The sequence below is a fragment of the Ranitomeya imitator genome, chromosome 2, assembly GCF_032444005.1.
Source record: "Ranitomeya imitator isolate aRanImi1 chromosome 2, aRanImi1.pri, whole genome shotgun sequence".
Classification (NCBI taxonomy): Eukaryota; Metazoa; Chordata; class Amphibia; order Anura; family Dendrobatidae; genus Ranitomeya; species Ranitomeya imitator.
In genome coordinates this window covers 604,567,492-604,591,427 of record NC_091283.1, presented here as the reverse complement: position 1 = coordinate 604,591,427, position 23,936 = coordinate 604,567,492, and the positions used below count along the sequence as shown (strand labels likewise).

Genomic DNA, 23,936 nt, shown 5'->3' with positions numbered 1-23,936 from the left:
AAGACAAATCAATGCCCAGCCTAGCACAAAAGGCCCGCCAAAACCTAGAAACAAACTGGGAACCTCTATTGGACACAATATTCTCCGGAGTGCCATGCAAACGAACCACATGCTGAAAAAACAACGGAACCAAATCAGAAGAGGAAGGCAATTTAGGCAAAGGTACCAAATGAACCATCTTAGAAAACCGATCACAAACCACCCAGATAACCGACATCCTCTGGGAAACCAGAAGATCTTAAATAAAATCCATAGAAATATGCGTCCAAGGCCTCTCAGGGACCGGCAAAGGCAGAAGCAACCCACTAGCACGGGAACAAGGCTTGGCCCGCGCACAAGTCCCACAGGACTGCACAAAAGAACGCACATCCCGTGACAAAGAAGGCCACCAAAAGGACCTACCAACCAAATCTCTGGTACCAAAAATTCCAGGATGGCCAGCCAACACAGAACAATGAACCTCAGAAATCACTTTACTAGTCCATCTATCAGGAACAAACAGTTTCCCCACTGGACAGCGGTCAGGTTTGTCAGCCTGAAATTCCTGAAGAGCCCGTCGTAAATCAGGGGAGATGGCAGAAAGAATCACCCCTTCCTTCAGAATGCCGACCGGCTCAAGGACCCCAGGAGAATCAGGCAAAAAACTCCTAGAGAGGGCATCAGCCTTAACATTCTTAGAACCCGGAAGATACGAGACCACAAAATCAAAACGGGAGAAAAACAGGGACCATCGAGCCTGTCTAGGGTTCAGTCGTTTGGCAGACTCTAGGTAAATCAGATTCTTATGATCGGTCAGGACCAAAATACGGTGCTGGCCCCCTCAAGCCAATGTCGCCACTCCTCAAATGCCCACTTCATAGCCAACAACTCCCGATTGCCGACATCATAATTGCGTTCCGCAGGCGAAAACTTCCGAGAAAAGAAGGCACACGGTTTCATCAAGGAACCATCAGAATTCCTCTGAGACAAAACGGCCCCTGCCCCAATCTCAGACGCGTCAACCTCAACCTGAAATGGAAGAGAAACATCCGGCTGACGCAACACAGGGGCAGAAGTAAATCGGCGTTTAAGCTCCTGAAAGGCAGAAACAGCCTCGGAGGACCAATTCGTCACTTCAGTGCCTTTCTTCATCAAATCGGTCAGAGGTTTAACCACACTGGAGAAGTTGGCAATGAAACGACGGTGAAAATTAGCAAAGCCCAAGAATTTCTGAAGGCTCTTCACAGATGTGGGCTGAATCCAATCATGAATGGCCTGAACCTTAACCGGATCCATTTCTATAGATGAGGGAGAAAAAATGAAGCCCAAAAAAGAAACCTTCTGTACTCCAAAGAGGCACTTAGACCCCTTCACAAATAAAGCATTATCAAGGAGGATCTGAAATACCATCCTGACCTGTTTCACATGAGACTCCCAATCATCGGGAAAAAATCAAAATATCATCCAAATATACAATCATGAATTTATCCAGATAACTCCGAAAGATATCACGCATGAAAGACTGGAACACAGATGGGGCATTAGAGAGTCCGAATGGCATCACAAGGTATTCAAAATGGCCTTCGGGCGTATTAAATGCAGTTTTCCATTCGTCACCCTGCTTAATACGAACAAGATTATATGCCTCTCGAAGGTCAATCTTAGTAAACCAACTAGCCCCCTTAATCCTAGCAAACAAATCAGTAAGCAAAGGCAAAGGGTATTGAAATTTGACCGTGATCTTATTCAAGAGGCGATAATCAATACAGGGTCTCAAGGAGCCATCCTTCTTGGCAACAAAAAAAAAACCTGCTCCCAATGGTGAAGAAGATGGCCGAATATGCCCGTTCTCCAAAGACTCCTTAATATAGCTCCGCATGGCGGCATGTTCTGGCACAGACAGGTTGAAAAGTCGGCCCTTAGGGAACTTACAACCTGGAATCAAGTCAATAGCACAATCACAGTCCCTATGCGGTGGAAGGGAACTGGATTTGGGCTCATCGAATACATCCTGGAAATCTGACAAAAACTCAGGAATTTCAGAAGAGGGGGAAGAGGAAATTGACATCAAAGGAACGTTACCATGAACCCCCTGACAACCCCAACTAGTCACAGACATAGATTTCCAATCTAACACCGGATTATGTACCTGTAACCATGGAAAATCCAGCACAATAGCATCATGCAAATTATGCAACACCAGAAAACGACAATCTTCCTGATGGGCTGGCGCCATGCACATGGTCAGCTGTGTCCAAAACTGAGGTTTATTTTTAGCCAACGGTGTAGCATCAATGCCTCTTAAAGGAATAGGGTTCTGCAAAGGCTGCAAGGGGAAACCACAACGTCTGGCAAATTCTAAGTCCATTAAGTTCAGAGCGGCGCCTGAATCCACAAATGCCATGACAGAAAATGACGATAATGAGCAGATGAAGGTCACAGATAACAGAAATTTAGGTTGTACAGTACTGATGGTAACAGAACTAGTGATTCCCTTCGTACGCTTAGGGCAATCAGAAATAACATGAGCAGAATCGCCGCAATAAAAACACAACCTATTATGACGCCTGAATCTTTGTCGTTCAGCTCTAGACAAAATCCTATCACACTGTATAGGCTCAGGCCTCCGCTCGGAGGACAACGCCACAGTGTGCACAACTCTGCGCTCGCGCAGGCGCCGATCAATCTGAATGGCCAGAGACATAGAATCACTCAGGCCAGCAGGCGTGGGGAACGAAACCATAACATCCTTAACGGACTCAGAAAGACCCTTCCTGAAAATTGCCGCCAAGGCATCCTCATTCCATTTAGTCAATACAGACCATTTTCTAAATTTCTGGCAATACGATTCTGCCGCTTCTTGACCCTGACACAGGGCCAACAAGGTCTTCTCTGCATGATCCACTGAATTAGGTTCATCACACAATAACCCTAGCGCCTGAAAAAAGGTGTCTACATTAAGCAAAGCAGGATTCCCAGATTCCAGGGAAAATGCCCAATCCTGAGGATCACCACGCAGCAGGGAAATAACAATTTTAACCTGCTGAATGGGATCACCAGAAAAACGGGGTTTCAGAGCAAAAAACAGTTTACAGTTATTTTTAAAGCTCAAAAATTTGGACCTGTCCCCAAAAAACAAATCAGGAGTTGGAATTCTAGGCTCTAAAACCGGAGTCTGAACGATATACTCGGAAATACCCTGTACTCTAGCAGCAAGTTGATCCACACGAGAAACCAATTCCTGAACCTCCATGCCAGCACCAAACTCCTGAGCCACCCAGAGGGAAAGAGGGAAGAAAAGACAAAACAGACTACAGAAAAAAAAATGGCTCAGCACTTTTCTTCCCTTCTTTTGAGATGCGTTTAACTCATTGTTGGCCAGTTGTACTGTTATGATCTGGTGGCCTAGGAGCAGCATGAGACGTACTCTGGAGAAGGTGGTACCTGTACTGACCGCAGACCCTGAACTTAGCACCGCAACTAGAAGTAGCCGTGGGATGTACCTAACACTCCCTAGACACCTCGACACAGCCTAAGAACTAACTTCCCCTAAAGATAGAAATGGGAAGACTATCTTGCCTCAGAGAAAATCCCCAAAGGATAGACAGCCCCCCACGAATATTGACTGTGAGAGGAGAGGGAAATGACATACGCAGACTGAAATCAGGATTTAGCAAAGGAGGCCTTTCTAGCTAAAAAGAAAGAATAGGACAGAGTACTATGCGGTCAGTATTAAAACACTAGAAAATATCCACCACAGAAAATACAAATCTCCACATCTGACTAAAGACATGGAGGGTATATCTGCATCTCCAGAGATACAGCTTGGCTGCAAAAAATCACTACACAGACAAAGCCGGACAAGACAAAACATGTAAATGCACTGAACTATAAGGCCCACAGCATGTGGACAGCAAAAACAAAGCCAGAACTTATCTTTGTTGAAAAGAACAGCAAAACAGGAGAGACCAGGTAGGGATGTGAATCCTCCAAAAACAATGGACAACTGGCACTGACTAAAGGATCAAGCAAGACTAAATAGCCCAGTCCATATTGCAATAACTGGACACACCTGATAAATGCTGCGATCCAAAGACACCAGCACTACCACTCATAACCACCGGAGGGAGCCCAAGAGCAGAATTCACAACAGTGGGTAGATGAGGAATAACACTATTTCTGAACTTTTATATGACTCGTGTCCTGCATTTTCACCAGTTTTCCCATATGCAGGCTCTATCGCTAAAATTCAGTTTTCTCTTAGCTAGTGGGTGAAGTATAGCTGCTATGATGTCTTCCATACACAGTCCAGATAGATAAGGGCCATCCCATCTCTATAGCATTTCCTCAGAAGCAGTATGAAAGACATTATACAGGAGAACTGAGCTGAGTAGCTGTGAATCTAACACTGGAATGAGATAAACACTAGAAAGCAGCTAACCTAGATGGGAAAAAATTGCTATTGCACGCCTGTTTTTCGCCACCAGGAAATGAATTGCTAAAAATTGTATTTCAGAGCAACTTCCACCCCGCGAAGAATACACCAAACATGTGAAATCTCTTACCTTGGTTGAAAAAGGGGTTTATTCCAAAAGAAGAAGTGCATATTTTGACAAACTTTGGTCTACTTGGAAGGATCGGGACTATTAATTATTGTTGTTTAATGTTGTGCTAAAGAGCCTTAAAAGATACTCTATAATATGTCTGGACTGAATGCTGGTTAGCAGGTCCTCACAAAAGTACGAAAAGACATACTGTAGGTGTTTCGGACTTTATATTTCTATGTGTACTGTAATTTGGGTTCTGGTCGAGTATGACTGGTGTTTGAAAGGGTGAGTTTGTGGGGTACGGAACTTCGGGTTTAAATGGACTGCTTTGGATATCATGTTTTTCTTTTCTGTAAAATGTTTTAAAAATCAAGACAAATTTACTTGAGTTTAAAAAATAAAGCACCTGTTCTGCCTCTCGTTCACTGCCTTCCTCTCACCCTTTTCAATAGACTTTAATAAGAATCTGTAATCTAATCCCTCAGTGAACAGGCAGTCCTAATTTACCAGTTTTCAAGTGAAAGATAAGTTTAGGAGGTGAATGGAAGGAAAAAAATGGCACTTAGGAAGATAATGTAGCACTTGTCTATGGTAAGATACATTACAAATTCTAGTATATATTTCTCTGCCGTATTGATTTATTAAAAACTTCCTGAAACTATAGTAATAGTGTGACATGTTTATGTGGAGTTTGTTACTTTAGATTTAAATCATTTTTTGTGAAAATTAAAAAAAACTTTATTTAAAAGTGACAAGATCAAGTCTTTAAGACAATTTTTCAATATGGCACATTTCTGTATTTACATAGTTATCAGGCTCTATGTTCTTTGTGTTTTTCAGAACCCAGTTCTGTAGAAAGTCATTCATGTGGCCACCAATCATTTCACTGCAGTCCGCGTTTGTTCTTTTTTCCCAACATTTCTTCAATACTTCAGCTCAACGGGATGGAAATGAATTACCATAACCAAGAATTAAGACCCCGAACTGTGTACTCCACTTCCGTCATGACCAGGGAAACACTTGTTAGGAAGCATTGTTGAGTAAGGGCTCTATGCTTTCATCGTCGTATAGATCATTTGCTGTGAATGTAAGACAAATAAACATGATCTGTAGAACTTGGTGTTATTAAAAGATGTAATTGTGGATTATTAACATGTGCACAGACGGAGTGTCAAAAAGATAATCATGCAGAACAAGTAAAATTAGTGATGAGCGAGTATACTCGTTGCTCGGTTCTACCCGAGCACGCTTGTTTGATCTCCAAGTATTTGTTAGTGTTCGGAGATTGTTTTTTTTTTTTATTCAGCTGCATGATTTACAGCTATTAGCCAGCCTGAGTACATGTGGGGGTTGCCTGGTTGCTAGGGAATCCCCACATGTAATCAAGCTGGCTAGTAGCTGTAAGTCATGCAGCTGAGGCAACAAAAAATAATTCTCCGAACACTAACAAATTCTCGGAGACCACCAGAGCAACGAGTATATTCGCTCATCACTAGTAATAATCCATTTATTTATACTTTTAAATGCAGGGCTTATAAAAACAAAATGCAAAAAAAAAAAAAAATTTCTCAGTTACCAAGGTTCTTCCTATAATGTTTTTTTTTTTTTTGCTATGTATTTCCAACCTTGAACATTGTATGTACTTTGCAAACATGGACTAGATGCCAGTAGGTAGCTAACCCCTTCCTGACCTGTGACACAGCGTATGCGCCATGAAAGTCGGTGCCAATCCGACCTGTCACGCATATGCTGTGTCACAGAATGATCGCGTTCCTGCAGATTGGGTGAAATTTGGTTAACTCAAATTTCACCCGACCTGCAGGAACAGGGGGACTTGCACTTTAGCCCAGGGGCGGTGGCTTTTCCCACCCTTGGCTACGATCTCTCTGGTGACCCTTTTTGTCACCATCCCCAGATCTGATTGGAGCTAGCGTCCATGTGACGCTATCTCTCCATTCAGATGTGGAGGGGCGAAGTGAGCGATGGCTACCTCGCTGTCCGGGTTCATGGTGTCCGTGGAACAGCGAGGTGCCTACATGCTGCCCTGCCACATACTCACCTCGATTGCCTTGCCGCCGTCCTCACCGCCGCCAAGGTCTCCCCTCTGCACCCCCTGCCGTCCAATTCCACGCCCCCGTCCTCCGCTCTCTCCCCCCTGCGCCAGTGATCACCCTCTGATCACTGCTGCTGTTGCCGCCGCTCCGTCTCCTCCTGCATATCCTCAGCCCCTCCTGCCCCCGGCGATCTCCCCCCTGCGATGCTGATTTCCCCAATGCCCCGCTGATCCTCCCGTGACGCTGATCTCCCGCCTGCCCTGCTGATCTCCCCCCTGCAACGCTGATCTCCTCCTGCCCTGCTGATCTCCCCCTTGCCCCACTGATCTCCCCCTGTGCCAGTTTTCCCATTAGGGTTAGGGTTGGGGCTAAAATTAGGGGTAGTGTTGGGATTAGGGGTAAGGTTAGGATTAGGGGTAGGGTTAGGAGTGGGGATTAGGGGTGTGTTGGGGTTAGGGGTGTGTTTTGGTTAGGGTTAGTTAGAATTGGGGGGTTTCCACTGTTTAGGCACATCAGGGGGTCTCCAAACGTGACATAACGTCTGCAAGCCATTCCATCAAAGTCTGCATTCCAAGCCCCGACGTGTGCTCAAACAGTGGTTTATCCCACATATGGGGTATCGGCGTAATCAGGACAAACTGGACAACAACTTTTAGTGTCCAATATCTCCTGTTACCCTTGTGAAAATAAAAAATTGCGGGCTAAAAAGTAATGTTGGAGGAAAAAAAAGAATTTTTATTTTCACGGCTCTGCGTTATAAACTTCTATGAAGCACTTGGGGGTTGAAAATGGTCACCACACATCTAGATTAGTTCCTTCAGAGGTCTAGTTTCCAAAATGGGGTCACTTGTGGGGGAGCTCCAATGTTTAGGCACACAGCGGCTCTCCAAATGCGACATGGTGTCTGCTAATGATTGGAGCTTATTTTCCATTCAAAAAGTTAAATGGAGCTCCTTCTCTTCCGAGCCTTGCCGTGCGCCCAAACAGTGGTTTACCCCCACATATGAGGCATTGTGTACTCAGGAGAAATTGCCCAGCATATTTTAAGATCCATTTTATCCTGTTGACCATGGGAAAATGAAAAAATTGAGGCTAAAAGAAACTTTGTGAAAAAAAAGTACTTTTTCATTTTTACAGATCAATTTGTGAAGCACCTGGGGGTTCCAAGAATTCAATATGCATCTAGACAAGTTCCTTGGGGGGTCTAGTTTCCAAAATAGGGTCACTTGTGGGGGTGCTCCAATGTTTAGGCACACAGGGGCTCTCCAAATGCGACATGGTGTCTGCTAACGATTGGAGCTAATTTTCCATTCAAAAAGTCAAATGGTGCTCCTTCCCTTCCAAGCCCCGCCGTGCGCCCTAACAGTGGTTCCCCCCACATATGGGATTTCAGTGTACTCAGGACAAATTGGACAACAATTTTTGGGGTCCACTTTCTCCTTTTACCCTTGGGAAACTAAAACATTGTTGCTAAAAGATCATTTTTGTGACTAAAAAGTTAAATGTTCATTTTTTTTCTTCCATGTTGCTTCTGCTGCTGTGAAACACCTGAAGGGTTAATAAACTTCTTGAATGCGGTTTTGAGCACCTTAAAGGGAACCTGTCACCTGAATTTGGCGGGACAGGTTTGCGGTCATATGGGCGGGGTTTTCGGGTGTTTGATTCACCCTTTCCTTACCCGCTGGCTGCATGCTGGCCGCAATATTGGGTTGAAGTTTATGCTGTGTCCTCCGAAGTACACGCTTGCGCAAGGGATTGCCTTGCGCAGGCGTGTACTTCGGAGGACACAGCATAAACTTCAACCCAATATTGCGGCCAGCATGCAGCCAGCGGGTAAGGAAAGGGTGAATCAAACACCCGAAAACCCCGCCCATATGACCGCAAACCTGTCCCGCCAAATTCAGGTGACAGGTTCCCTTTAAGGGGTGCAGTATTTAGAATGGTGTCACTTTTGGGTATTTTCAGCCATACAGACCCCTCAAACTGACTTCAAATGTGAGGTGGTGCCTAAAAAAAAAATGGTTTTGTAAATTTTGTTGTAAAAATGAGAAATCGCTGGTCAACTTTTAACCCTTATAACTTCGTAACAAAAAAATTATGTTGTTTCTAAAATTGTGCTGATGTAAAGTAGACATGTGGGAAATGTTATTTATTAACTATTTTGTGTCGCATAACTCTCTGGTTTAACAGCATAAAAATTCAAAATTGCGAAATTTTCACCAAATTTCCAATTTTTTCACAAATGAACGCAAAAATTATCGACCTAAATTTACCACTAACATGAAGCCCAATATGTCACAAAAAACAATCTCAGAATAACTAGGATCCATTGAAGCGTTCCCGAGTTATTACCTCATAAAGTGACAGTGGTCAGAATTGCAAAAAATGGCTTGGTCAGTAAGGTCAAAACAGGCTGGGTCATGAAGGGGTTAACCAGACGCAGCAATAATGTTTGTACTTTGAACTTGTAATGTCCTTAGAAAGAAGTATTCTGTCTCAATGTAGCCAGAACCCAATGTTAATACTTACAATTGGTAGAAGAGATACTGGCTAGGTCTCCTAAGGCCACTTTCACATTTCCGTTTATTTGGATCCGTCGCAGGATGCGTTTTTTTTTCCCATAGACTTGTATTGCCGACGGATCGCGATGTATGGCCACACGTCGTGTCCGTCGTGCACTGGATGCGTAGGGTTTTGGCGGCCCGTCGTCTCAGAAAAAGTTCAAGGGAACTTTTTCGTACATCACATTCAGTGTTTCACACTACGCATTCCCAGCATGAAATATCGCTCTCACGATCTTTCCTGCTGGGCAACGCAGACGGAAATGTGAAAGAAAACACTTCCGTCGGTACGTCGCACCAACGCTTCGTGACGGCCCCGTACCGACAGAAGCGTGAAAGAAGCCTAAGGAGTAAATACATTTTTTTGTAGGGAGGTGGGGTGTAATATGACCTTATTTTCCCTCTCTTGTAATTTGCTGAAGTTTCCAGTTCAAGCTCCTTTAGAAGCTCCTTTCAACTGCTGCTCAGCAAGAACCAAATACTGCGTTCAAACAACCTGTGTTAGGGACTTTCTGCCTTTCAACACCGACTTGTAGACCAGAGAAGCTCAGGGAAGAGAAGTCCTGTTCATAGATTATGTGAATGCAGTGTACGGATATTACTGAGCAGAGGATGAAAGGAGAATAAACTCTCCTTTTGAAACATGTTCAACAGTGTTTGGAAGAGGAGGTGGCAAAATAAACTTATGAATATTATTACAGAAATTCAGAACTTTGCAAAGGCTGGTCTCTTGTTGTACAAAGGTTACTAAATGCCCTTTTAGTGTCTGCATGGGCAAATATTAAATCCACAAAATCACTGCCATGTAAGGGTAAAATGCCGAGGCTTCTTATGTTCGCTTGGTCATTAGCTGTGAAAAGATCACATAAATATCCCGCAATCAGATTGCAGGAGCTTTGACAAATAAATCCAGTGGGATCAGTGTGAAGTTACTAAAGGTTTACTTATATCCTAATGCACTGCTGCAAGGCCTGCTACCTGCAGTCATGGAATAAGAAAGTGGAAAGTATTGAAAGCTAGCACTCAATCAGAAAAAGGGTTCACAGTGCCAGTGAACGGGATACTAAATCCCACAAGTCATAAAGTCAAAGTAATCACTGCACTCGTATATTATCAAATTGAAACAAGTTTATTGAATTTGTGAAGAGAGGTACTTGGCGAATTGACGTTTCGGCCAACCCGTGGCCTTGTTCACAATATCGCCCGTTATAACTCAGTTGCTTATACAGAAAGGACCCTGTATGACCGGTGAGTCAGGTGAAGGAATACAGTTGCATAACCAGACTGAAATCATAAAGAACGCTTGCCGGTGCACTGTAGCCGCAGTTCCGGCTGGAAAGAGGCTTGTAGCTGCCCTGCTACAGCTGATTCACCGCCGTGACACAGGATTGTGTCGGCTTCCTCCACTACGCCACCAACGCTTGCCCCCTGCGGTCAAAGGGACAACAGAGACGGACGCCATCCACAGCTCCACCTGTAGCATACCATACTACACAGAGTGTCCTCCTCCGTAACTATACCCCTGGGTACATCTATGCCTCTGAATACATATGCGACACAGCACTATATTTTCTCGTTCCCTCTGGGGCCTTCCGGATTACGCAGGAAGAACACAGCCTGAGCTATATCTCTGATATTACACGCAGGGCAGCTACAAGCCTCTTTCCAGCCGGAACTGCGGCTACAGTGCACCGGCAAGCGTTCTTTATGATTTCAGTCTGGTTATGCAACTGTATTCCTTCACCTGACTCACCGGTCCTACAGGGTCCTTTCTGTATAAGCAACTGAGTTATAACGGGCGATATTGTGAACAAGGCCACGGGTTGGCCGAAACGTCAATTCGCCAAGTACCTCTTTTCACGAATTCAATAAACTTGTTTCAATTTGATAATATACGAGTGCAGTGATTACTTTGACTTTATGGAATAAGAAAGCACACCCTTCAGCTCGATGATCTTTCTTAGTAGAGTCCAACCAACTGTGTGCTCCCCATCTATTTCATCAGTCTCACATTGCTTTGGAAAGAGCCCGTGGGCTTGAGATCTGGATTTTGATGTGGTCATGCCAAAACTTGGATTTTCTTTCTTCAGCACTTCGGATATGAATTTGACGCTACGTCTGAGATCATTATTCTGCTGCAAGACCCAATTTCAGCCCTGTATAATTTGCTGGAGAAATGCTCAGGTATTTCCTCAAGAATATGCTAATTTTAAAGTGGCATTCATCATTTTTTTATTGATTGCATAGGTCATTTAGCAGCAAAACAGGCCTAAATGAGTCATCCACCACCATGCTTTACAGTTGGTTAAGAGAGGATTGTGGTGATAAGCTGTGCAATAACTGAACAGCATCTCGGTCCAAAGGATATTGTTCCAGAACTTGTGCTTAGCTCAGGTAAACTTGCAAACATAGAGGGTATAGTCCACTAATTAGGTAGTGATAATATATCCATAGAACACTGGTTGGGGTCCGACACCTGGAAAACTCACCGATTAGCTGTTTGCCACACCAGAAGTACACAGCGTATAGAGCCAGAAGAGCAAAGCTCCATACACTACGTAGTGGCCATCCTTGCAGGTCACCTTTTAATTCACTTCAATAGGATCGGATGAGCCTCGATCTCTAGTGTATGAAGCCAGAAAAGCACGGATCCAACACTAAGTAGATCTGGCCACTGGCAGTGCTGAAAACAACCGAATGGTGATTATTATTATTATTTATTGTTATAGCGCCATTTATTCCATGGCGCTTTACATGTGAGGAGGGGTATACATAAAAACAAGTACAATAATCTTAAACAATTCAAGTCATAACTGGTACAGGAGGAATGAGGACCCTGCCCGCGAAGGCTCACAATCTACAAGGGATGGGTGAAAATACAGTAGGTGAGGGTGATGGTGTTAGATGTCAAAGGCCTATTCTAAAGTCATGTCATCAAAGTAGTTTACAACTCCTTTAAGTTGTGGTGCCATTTCCAACCAACCTCTCATAAAAGAAAGTCACTTAAAAAAAAAGCAAAAAAAAAAAAAAAAATCACAATATAAAGCCGTTACATTTAGCAATATCAGGTCACAATACACTACAGGATGCAGCAGACCCCACACCCCTACCATCTATGGGGGAATTGCCTAGTATTATAAATGCACGTACGTGGATAACGTTTGCATAAAGTGCCAGTCAGACAGATACGTGTAGTGCACCATGCAGTTTACAGCCATACTATTAGATTAGGTAAGGTATCGAGCATTATAAATGCACCCCAAAGGGACAGACCCCAATTCCTCCAACCACTGGCGTTCCTAATCCCTCAATAACCTGTGTGTGGTTGTTCATCAGTATTTTGCACCTTTGCTAGCTTCACCCTTTATCATGGGGTCTGCTGCATCCTTTGGTACATTAGTATTGTGATCTGGTACTAGTAAGTATGGCAGCTTTTGTCTGCAATGTAGCTTCACCGTCCATGAAAGCCCTAGTTGTTCAGTCATTTTCCTTACGGACAAAAACATGAACCTAATCGTAATGACCCCGATTCTTTAAGACGGGCATTTTGTGTGCAAGTCTTAATGAAGGTAGCCCTAGAATAAGATGTGCCAACTTTGTTATAGAAGCATGCGCCTTTTTAATGAATCTGGTGTATCTTAACTGTTTCGCGTCACCAGGAAAAACATGGAATAAATTATGATGAATTTGTTGGATGCACTTGGCCACAACATAATTTTCAAAAATTTGCCGGAGCTGTAAAGAGGTGGCGTAAAAACTTTAAAAAATTGCAAAACATTTGCAACATTTCGAGCGTTATGTAGTCCCATATGGTCCGTAGAACAAAGATCTGAATAAGACAACCCACTGTTAAAGCTGAAACCAGCCCAGTGATCAGCTGTTATCGCCAGGGACATCCTTGTCCAACACGTGCCTCTTGGCTTTTCAAATAAATAACCGGTCTTTTAAATGAGAGGGCATGACCAATGGATGAAGGGGGTAATCGCTTTGTGATGTACATATGCCTTTATATATCCTGATAGAAAAACAATAAAGGTGTTTTCCTAACTAAAGAGAACTATTCTGTAAAAAAATCAGAACCAAGGATATCGGGTGCCCAAGCCCATCCAAAGAAAAGGAAAATGACTGAACATCTAAAGAAGCTAATGAGGAGTTCGGGGCTCTAGTACATTCTTTACAGCAAACATTACCTGTGGTCATGCCCTGTGGATGTTGAAAATCTTTCAAGCTTGCTGCCAATAAGATTTGAAGGATATCAGGCTACAAGGTAGAAAAGGAAAATCTAAGAACTATAATCAAAGTTATACTAAAACTATTAATAAAAAATAAACTCCTTCAGTGCACTACAAATACCTGCAATCCTGAAAATAGCAGAGATCTCCCTTGAGACTGGAACTCCTGTTGTAGTTCACGTAGTCCAATCACGACAGTATAATCCAGTACATTTACATGGGTAAAATCCAGGACTACTGACTGTGGTAAGGAATCTGTATAAAGGGAAAAAGATGTAAATGAATAAATGCATCTTGCTAACGAAAAGTGACCATCAATGTGAGGCTCTGGTGTCATAACATGTTCACAATGGAGCAATGTCATCTGAGACAGATCACTTTTATACCAGTCGTTATGGATCACACCGACTTACAATAGTTAATAGTCCAGTATTTTTGAGGTATTTGTTAAGGGGTAACATTTCTCCTTGTGGACAGCGACATGCCTGGCATGGCATTTTGAGGAGGCTTATCAAAAAATGTATATTAAATGGAAAGAGCATACCTAAAGAAGAATATAATGCTGTCTGCGGGGAATGCAGAGCGAGCTTTACAAGAGCGAAAGCCAGTAATGAAGTGAGGCTTGCAAGGGAGAGCAAAAGCAGTAAGAAAGGATTTTGGGGGTATGTCAAAAGAAAAAGTCAGAGATGGTATAGGATTTTTACAGGATGAAAAGGGTGATTTGGTCAAAAATGATGTTGAGAAGGCCGAACTTTTAAATTTCTATTTTGCATCTGTGTTCTCTAAGAAAGCACTTGTAACATCAACTGATCTTCACGGTGCCGTGAAACGAATAAAAGAAACCACACTATCCATAAACAGGGAGATGGTGAGGGAACACATAGCTAATTTAAATTCATTTAAATCTCCTGGTCCAGATGAATTACATCATAGGGTACTGAAAGAGTTAGAGGAAATTACAGAACCACTATTCAGAATCTTTGAAAATCCTGGAGACAGGTGAAATCCCAGAAGATTGGAGAAGGACAAATGTCCCTATCTTCAAAAAAAGGAAACAAGATGCAGCCAGGAAATTACAGGCCAGGGAACCTTACTTCTTTACCAGGAAAGATCTTTGAACAAATTATTAAACAGCATGTATGTAAGTATTGGATAAGAATACAGTAATTAACCGGAGTCAGACTAATCTAATTTGCCTCTATGATGGAATCACTGACTGGGTGGATCAGGGAAATGCAGAAGATATAGTAGAGCTCAACTTCAGTAAAGTAAATGACCAAGTATGGGATTGACAAGGCTACAGGTAGGTGGATTCATAACTGGCTCAGTGATCGTACTCAAAAAATGGTAATAAATGGTTGCACATCCAATTGCAAGAGTGTTTTAAGTGGGGTACCACAAGGCTCTGTCCTGGCCCCAGGTGTTGTTCAACATTTTTATAAATGATACAGATAAGGGAACTGAAGGTAAACTAATCAAATTTGCAGACAATGCAAAGCTAGAAGGAATAGCTAAAACTAAAGAATAAACATAAAGGATTCAGAATACCTAGATAAGCTAGAACAATGAGCAGCGACTAAGAGAAATGAATAGGCAAGAAAAACGAAAATTACATCTGGGAGGAATAGAACCAAGCAACAGTACGTGTGAAAAAACTCTGGTTATATTAATAGATCACAAATTGCATATGAGTCAACAGTGTGATTCTAGGATGTATTAAGAGAAGCATAGAGTCTAGATCACGTGAAGTAATTATCCCCCTTGGTCAGGCCTCATCTGGAATACTGTATTCAATTCTGGGCACCACTTTTTAAAAAAAGACACTGAAAGACTGGAGCAAGTACAGAGAAGAGCTACCAGGATGGTGAGTGGATTGCAAAGTATGTCCTACGAGAAAAGGGATGAAGGATCTTGGAATGTTTAGCTTGCAAAAAAAAGGCTAAGAGGTAACTTAATAGCGGTCTACAAATATCTAAAGTGATGTCACAGTGTACAGGGATCATCCTAATTTTATTTTTTACATGAAAACAAGTGAAGCAAAGGAATGAAACTGAAAGGAAGAAGATACAGATTAAATATAAGAAAAAAAAATTTTGACAGTGAGGGTAATCATTGAGTGGAACAGACTGCCACGAGAGGTGGCGAGTTCTCTTTCAATGGAAGACTTCAAACAGAGGCTGGACAGACATACAGTGGGGCAAAAAAGTATTTAGTCAGTCAGCAATAGTGCAAGTTCCACCACTTAAAAAGATGAGAGGCGTCTGTAATTTACATCATAGGTAGACCTCAACTATGGGAGACAAACTGAGAAAAAAAAAATCCAGAAAATCACATTGTCTGGTTTTTTTTAACAATTTATTTGCATATTATGGTGGAAAATAAGTATTTGGTCAGAAACAAACAATCAAGATTTCTGGCTCTCACAGACCTGTAACTTCTTCTTTAAGAGTCTCCTCTTTCCTCCACTCATTACCTGTAGTAATGGCACCTATTTAAACTTGTTATCAGTATAAAAAGACACCTGTGCACACCCTCAAACAGTCTGACTCCAAACTCCACTATGGTGAAGACCAAAGAGCTGTCAAAGGACACCAGAAACAAAATTGTAGCCCTGCACCAGGCTGGGAAGACTGAATCTGCAATAGCCAACCAGCTTGGAGTGAAGAAATCAACAGTGGGAGCAATAATTAGAAAAGGGAAGACATACAAGACCACTGATAATCTCCCTCGATCTGGGGCTCCACGCAAAATCCCACCCCGTGGGGTCAGAATGATCACAAGAACGGTGAGCAAAAATCCCAGAACCACGCGGGGGGACCTAGTGAATGAACTGCAGAGAGCTGGGACCAATGTAACAAGGCCTACCATAAGTAACACACTACGCCACCATGGACTCAGATCCTGCAGTGCCAGACGTGTCCCACTGCTTAAGCCAGTACATGTCCGGGCCCGTCTGAAGTTTGCTAGAGAGCATTTGGATGATCCAGAGGAGTTGTGGGAGAATGTCCTATGGTCTGATGAAACCAAACTGGAACGGTTTGGTAGAAACACAACTTGTCGTGTTTGGAGGAAAAAGAATACTGAGTTGCATCCATCAAACACCATACCTACTGTAAAGCATGGTGGTGGAAACATCATGCTTTGGGGCTGTTTCTCTGCAAAGGGGCCAGGACGACTGATCCGGGTACATGAAAGAATGAATGGGGCCATGTATCGTGAGATTTTGAGTGCAAACCACCTTCCATCAGCAAGCGCATTGAAGATGAAACGTGGCTGGGTCTTTCAACATGACAATGATCCAAAGCACACCGCCAGGGCAACGAAGGAGTGGCTTCGTAAGAAGCATTTCAAGGTCCTGGAGTGGCCTAGCCAGTCTCCAGATCTCAACCCTATAGAAAACCTTTGGAGGGAGTTGAAAGTCCGTGTTGCCAACAACACAACAGTGTGTGGCAACCTTGTGAAGACTTACAGAAAACGTTTGACCTCTGTCATTGCCAACAAAGGATATATTACAAAGTATTGAGATGAAATTTTGTTTCTGACCAAATACTTATTTTCCACCATAATATGCAAATAAATTGTTAAAAAAACAGACAATGTGATTTTCTGGATTTTTTTTTCTCAGTTTGTCTCCCATAGTTGAGGTCTACCTATGATGTAAATTACAGACGCCTCTCTTCTTTTTAAGTGGTGGAACTTGCACTATTGCTGACTGACTAAATACTTTTTTGCCCCACTGTATGTCTTAGATGGTTTATTGAATCCTTTGCTGCATGGAGAAGAGGGTTGAACACAATGATCATTGAGGTCCCTTCCAAATCTAACATTCTATAATTCTTTAATAACTTTTTTCTACTACATACATGTAGAAGTGCTCACAGAAAGATATTGTAGCCTTGTCTCCTAAGCAGAATATGACTGGTAACTGACATCAGTCCCTGTCCACAATGGGCATCACAAGCTTTCAGTTTTAAAGACAAAACACACGGCACTCAAGGATCCTGTGTGGTGCCCAAGTCAGGTTTCAAACCCGTCAATCCAATCCAATAGTAATAGTAATAGACTCGAGCGGCCCCCGGGACTACTCCACACAGCGCGACGGACCGGACGTCTATGAGCGCCATATGCAGCGGCGGATACACGCCCTCCTTCTCCCTTCAGGATCCGTGAGACGTTCCAGGTGCGCTTTCCATCCCGGGTTGCCTAGGCTCATATACCCCATTGTCCTATGCTTCCAGTTTTGTTAAAGATATTTCTGATGAAGGTCTTGTGATTCAACCGAAAACGTTTAAATAATCTTTGAACTGGATGCACAAATAAATGGGATGTTCACTTTTTCATCTGAAAGAAACCATTTGAGTGCCAAGTGATTTATTACTATAAGCTTTCAGTTTTAGACACACCCATGTTAGGGTTAACGAAAGGGTAAAACTAGGGTTTTACATATGAAAACAGGATTTTTGGTTGCTTACCGTAAAATCTGTTTCTCGGAGCCTTCATTGGGGGACACAGTGCTGCTGCCACTATGAGGCTGACACTATGCAAATAAAAAACTTAGCTCCTCCTCTGCAGTGTACACCCCACCAACTAGCATTCTGAAACTCAGTTAGTGAGAAAGCAGTATGAGAAAAACAATAAAGCCGAAAGAACACAAACAGATATTTGAACTGGTAACATGGAACATAAAAGAACCAAACCTAAACAGAACACCAAGGAACTGAACAACATGGGAGGGCGCTGTGTCCCCCAATGAAGGCTCCGAGAAACAGATTTTACGGTAAGCAACCAAAAATCCTGTTTTCTCTATAGCTTCATTGGGGGACACGAGAACCATGGGATGTCCCAAAGCAGTCCCTGGGGAGGGAATAACATACTTCCATCAGGTAAGAGGACTCACCACTGCCGCCTGCATGATCCTTCGGCCTAGGCTGGCATCCGCCGAAGTGTAGGTATGCTGCAGCGCTAAAACATGTAAACTTGAAAACACGAAATTTGAACTGCATTACTGCACTAGAAATATGAAAAATGAGAGCTTTTAGCGCATAAAAATGGCCAATTTTATGTGTACCTGGTAGCCCCTTTACGGCATCTCTCTTATACCAGGTCCTAAAACTTGCCTTACCTCACTGAGAATAAACGTCTCCATCTGAATGGGTACATGTGAAACCTCTTCTTAGACTAAAATTCTAAGCCTTATTTACTTAACTATATACGAGTTGGCGACTCTAGGTTCAGCACCTGTTCACACTTAGTCTATGTTTGGATGTGCCGGTCAGGTTTTTGAAATGTATTCTTTAGCCTTCTGATCGTGCACTCCGCCTCCTAGCTTCAGGTGTTTTAATTACAGCAGGTCCAATACCCCTCCACAGAGAGAGAGAATTTTAGTCTAAGAAGAGGTTTCACATGTACCCATTCAGATGGACACGTTTATTCTCAGCGAGGTAAGGCAAGTTTTAGGACCTGGTATAAGAGAGATGCCGTAAAGGGGCTACCAGGTACACATAAAATTGGCCATTTTTATGCGCTAAAAGCTCTCATTTTTCATATTTCTAGTGCAGTAATGCAGTTCAAATTTTGTGTTTTCAAGTTTACATGTTTTAGCGCTGCAGTGTGCTGCCTTATTTACTTAACTATATATGAGTTGGCGACTCTAGGTTCAGCACCTGTTCACACTTAGTCTATGTTTGGATGTGCCGGTCAGGTTTTTGAAGTGTAGGTATGGACCTTGTAAAATTTGGCTGTAGGGCAGAAGCCCTGTGGTGCACCGCCCAGGTGGTGCCAACTGCCCGGGTAGAGTGAGCCTTAACCCCAAGGGGGGCACTCTGTTCTTGACCCGGTAAGCCTCCAAAATTGCCATTCTGATCCATCGAGCAATAGTCGCCTTGGAAGCCGGCAGGCCCTCTACACATGCCATCAAGAATGATGAAAAGAGAGTCCGTCTTCCGCAAAGAGGCCGTTCCAGCCAGGTAGATCCTCACCGCCCTGACAAGGTCTAGCTTGTTCAAAGAACGCTCCAGAGGATAAGTCGGAGCTGGGCAAAAAGAAGGTAGGACGATGTCCTCATTGAGGTGGAAGGTGGATACTACCTTCGGAAGGAAAGAAGGTGGAGGCCTCAGGACCACCTTGTCCTGGTGGATAACCAAGAAAGGAGGTCGACAGGAAAGGTCTGCCAACTCCAAAACGCGACGGATAGAGGTGATGGCCACAAGAAAGGCCATCATCCAAGAAAGAATTGACAGGGAAACCTCCCTGAGAGGCTCAAAGGGGGAACTCCTCTAGAACAAGATTGAGATCTCATGAATCCACAGGAGCCCTGTACGGAGTAACAGCATGTGCTACTCCCTGAAGGAAGGTCTTGACCTGCGGTTGGGATGATAACGTCCTCTGGAAAAGGATGGAAAGCGCTGAAACCTGACCCTTTAGGGAACTAAGGGCAAGACCTGCATCCAGTCCTGCCTGGAGAAAAGCCAAGATAGAAGGAAGAGAAAAGGACATAGGTGAGACGTTATTGGACTCGCACCAATGGAGATAGGCCCTCCAGGTTCGATAGTAGATCCTGGAGGATGACGGCTTCCTAGCCTGGATCATAGTGTGAATCACCCGATCTGAAAAGCTGGACGCTTTTAGAACCGCGGTCTCAACAGCCACGCCGTCAAACTGAGCGGCCGAGTATTCGGGTGGCAGATCGGGCCCTGAGACAACAGATCAGGTCTGTCTAGAAGCCGCCAGGGAGCGTCCGCGAGAAGGTTGACGATCTCCGCAAACCAAGATCTTCTGGGCCAATCTGGTGCAATAAGAATAACCGGCACCCCTTTCGATAGGGGAGCACGAACTGCGACCAAGGAAGGGCCAGAGCATCGGCGCCCACCGTGAGAGGATCACAGGACCTGGAGATGAACCAAGGGACCTATCTGTTCAGTCGGGACGCCATGAGGTCCACATCTGGAGTCCCCCATAGAAGGCAAATCTGATGGAACATCTCCTGCTGCAAGGGTCATTCTCCTGCCGCGAAGCCCTTGCGGCTGAGAAAATCGGCGGCCCAATTGTCCACGCCGGGGATATCACCGGAACCATTGCCTCTGCCCAAAGGAGGATCATGGATACCTCGGCCAAGGCACTCCAAGACCCCCTGATGGTTGACATATGCCACTGCTGGGGCATTGTCTGTCTGAATTCGGGTTGCCAGACCCCTGAGAATCATTTCCCAGTGAAGGGACAGAAAGGTGGCCCGTATCTCGAGGACGTGTATAGGCAGAGAGGACTCCTGCGCGTCAAGGACCCTGAACAGTCAGGTGACAAAACACCGCACCCCAGCCGAGGAGGCTGGTGTCCGTCGTCACCACCTGCCAGTCAACTGGAAGGAAGGACCTGCCTTGGGAGATGAGAGGTGACGTCAGCCACCAATTGAGGGACCGTTTGACCCGGGATGAAAGCCAAATCGGACGATCCAGAGAAAAGACAGATTTGTCCCACTGTAAAAGAATTGCCTGCTGAAGAGGTCTTGAGTGAAATTGGGTGAAGGGAATCGCTTCCAACGTTGCAACCATCCTCCCCAGAACCTTCATGGCCGATCGGAAGGATGGAAGCCGAGGGCCCTGGAGCAAGCAAACTTCCCAACGGAGAATGGTTCTCTTCTCTTCGGGAAGGAAGACTCTTGTCTGATGGGTGTCGAAGAGCATGCTTTGAAATACGATGCACTGGAAAGGAACGAGGCAGGACTTCTTCCTGTTCACAAGCCACCCGAAACGTGATAGGGTGTCGAGGACGATGGTCAGACTTTCGTGAGCCTGAGAAAAGGACGGAGTCTTGATGAGAATGTCGTTGAGGTACAGAAAGAGCACCAGGCCTCTGATCCTCAAAATGGCTGTCAACGCTGCCATGATCTTTGTGAAAACCCTGGGAGCGGTTGCGAGACCGAATGGTAGGGCGACAAACTGGAAATGCTCCTGATGTACTGCGAAACGCAGGAATTTGTGATGTCCCGGAAATATAGGGACATGAAGGTAGGCGTTCTGTATGTCTATGGAGCACAGAAATTCCTGTGCCTCCATTGAAGCGATTACTGAACTAAGGGATTCCATCCTGAAATGTCGGAGACTAACCCTTTTGTTCAGTAACTTGAGGTCCAAAATGGGACGAACCTTGCCGTCTTTTTTCGGCACCACAAACAGGTTCGAATAGAAACCTGTGAAACGTTCTCCCTCTGGAATTGGAACAATTACCCCCGAATCAAGAAGGGAGGCGATGGACGCAAAGTAACCCGGGACCAGAGCTGGGTCTCTTGGAGGAAGGGATTTGAAGAATCAATCTCGGGGCCGAGAAAAGAATTCTATTTTGTATCCTGAGGATACAACTTCCCTGACCACTGAGGTGAGCCAAACAACTCTGAAGAAAAGGAGACGGCCGCCCAGTGTGGGAGATGCTCTGGGGTCTCGTCGAGAGTCATGCCGAGGTAGACCTTCCAGGTCTAGGCCTGGTGGATCTACCTTGGGAGTAGCGGGAACGCCAGGAAGGGGTAGGCCTAAAGGACACCACCATCCTATCTTGGCGTGCCTGTGGCCTCTATTGTTGGGTAAAGGTATCCGACGTCGCAAAACGACGAAACGGGCGAAAGGACCGAAACTGTCACTTTGGGAGAGGCCGGTGAGGTTTAGACTGGGGAAGCAGGGAACTTGTGCCCACAGTGGCGTCCTTAATAATTTCGACCAGGTTGGAACCGAAGAGACACGATCCCTAAAAAGGCAGGTTAGTAAGGGACTTTTTTGAGGATAAGTCCGCCTGCCAGGCCTTGAGCCAAACAGTCCGACGGATGGCAACGACATTACTGAACGCCTGAGCTGCACAAGAAGCGGCATCCAGGGAGGCGGAAACCAAATACTCTCCTGCGTGAGAAATCTGGTTGGAAAGATCTCAGCCAGAATGCCCCGAGGGAGTTGTTTGGCCCATTTGGCTAAAGTGGAAGCAAAGGCCGGACAAAGAGTGGACGCAGCCGCTTCAAAGGCTGACTTAGCAAAGGATTCTAAAATTCTATCATTAGAATTAGGGATGCTCCACCAGAGAGCGGGAGGACCGTGTTGGTGGATAGTCTGGAGACTGGCGGGTCCACGGAGGGAGATGCTGTCCAGTTGGCGGTGAGCTCTGGAGAAAAAGGATATAGCACGCCAAGACATTTCCCTCTTTGAAAGCGTCTGGTCGGATTCTCTCTTTCTCTGGCCAGAAGCTCCTCGAATTCAGGATGAGGAGCGAAAACCTTGGGAAGGTGGTTTAGACCGTCTAAACGAAACCGCCTGATCTGCGTGTTTCGTAGAGGAATTTTGATGCCACAAGTCTGACTGATCACTCCAATGAGGCTCTGAACCATATCCCTCATGCTAGCGATTTGGTTCAAATCCAGTTCCAAAACATCCTCCGAAGGCGCATCTGAGAACGCTTCGCCTGACTCGGGGGAGGAAGACCGGGAAGAAGCAGACCACAGATGAGGGGCGAGATGGAAAGGGAAGAGGACTCCGACTGGCGTTCCTGTCTGAAGCGCTTGCTGCCTAAATTGGAAGGCTCGGACGGAGCTTCCTGCGACCCGCTGGCTACTACGGGAATCTGCAGGGGCAACCGATCAAGTACAGACACCAGGGTCTGAGACACCCTTGTCAGATCCGCTACCGATTGTGACAGAGAGGAAGCCCAACCTGGGGTAGAGGCATCACTCTGAAGTGGAGCAGCAGGGGGATCCTGGGCGGTGGGCACAGTGGGGTTGCTGCAGACCTGACAGAGGGGAGAGGACTGACCTGAGGGAAGCCTGCCGTTACAAGACGAACAGACGAAGTGTTTGACTAAGGCAGAGGAAGTAGAAGAGGAAGCAGGGGGACGAAAACAACCTCCCTTAGAGTTAGACATGGTGAGCAGACCCACTAAGTGATGCCCATAGGTTAGGGGACAGAGAGGCAGAGCAGGGCTACTCACAGTACTGTGCAGTCCTGCTTGCAGGAAGAGGGTCTTCAGAAGGAGGCACTATCCGGCTCCAGGAATGCCCAGTCATGAGGGGGACAAAGCGTGCTGAAAAGCCCACTCTTGAAAACAGGAAGAGGAGGGGGGCGGCACCACAACGCTGTGACAGGGAGAAAGCAGGCTCCGGATGGGGGCGGAGCTAACCGCCGACAGGAAGGAGCTAAGAGACGGGCGGGAGAAAAGCCCGCCCCCGAAGAGCAGGATAAAGGGGGCGGAGCCAATGCTGCAGCTAGGCCTGGGAAAAGCCGGGACCTAAATTTGTAGCTGGTGCCCGCCGGAGTATGGGGGAGTGGCGGAGGCAGGACCGGGTCTGGATCACCTCAACACGCTTTTGTGTTAGGGCCTGGGGTCCTGCCGAGTAGACTTTATGAGTATACGGGGTGGCAGTACACGCCGTACTCATAGTCTCTTTGTGGGAGTACAGTAGTGACTGTTCACACTGTATCCCTCCGGTACCTGAAAAGAAAAGACGCACATTGAGGTAGATATGGGTCTAACAAAAGACCCGTGTCCACCTCCTACTGACTAAGCTAAACAGAGTTTCAGAATGCCAGTCGGTGG

General features: G+C 45.0%; 1 protein-coding gene across 3 annotated transcripts in view; it reads right to left on the bottom strand.

Annotated features, from left to right (window-relative positions):
- Nucleotides 1-5,142: 5,142 nt before the first annotated feature.
- SLC26A11 (solute carrier family 26 member 11) overlaps nucleotides 5,143-23,936 on the bottom strand; it is a 68,681-nt gene continuing 49,887 nt past the window's right edge. For 2 of the 3 annotated variants that reach the window (XM_069752433.1, XM_069752434.1), the window contains exons 15-17: nucleotides 13,495-13,628; nucleotides 13,332-13,401; nucleotides 5,143-5,605 (exon numbers count right to left, since the gene is read on the bottom strand). In XM_069752433.1, the coding sequence (XP_069608534.1) occupies nucleotides 5,550-5,605; nucleotides 13,332-13,401; nucleotides 13,495-13,628 (260 nt within the window). In that variant the 3' untranslated portion in view covers nucleotides 5,143-5,549. The remainder of the gene's footprint in view (nucleotides 5,606-13,331; nucleotides 13,402-13,494; nucleotides 13,629-23,936) is intronic. The other variant, XM_069752432.1, reaches the window with a different exon arrangement.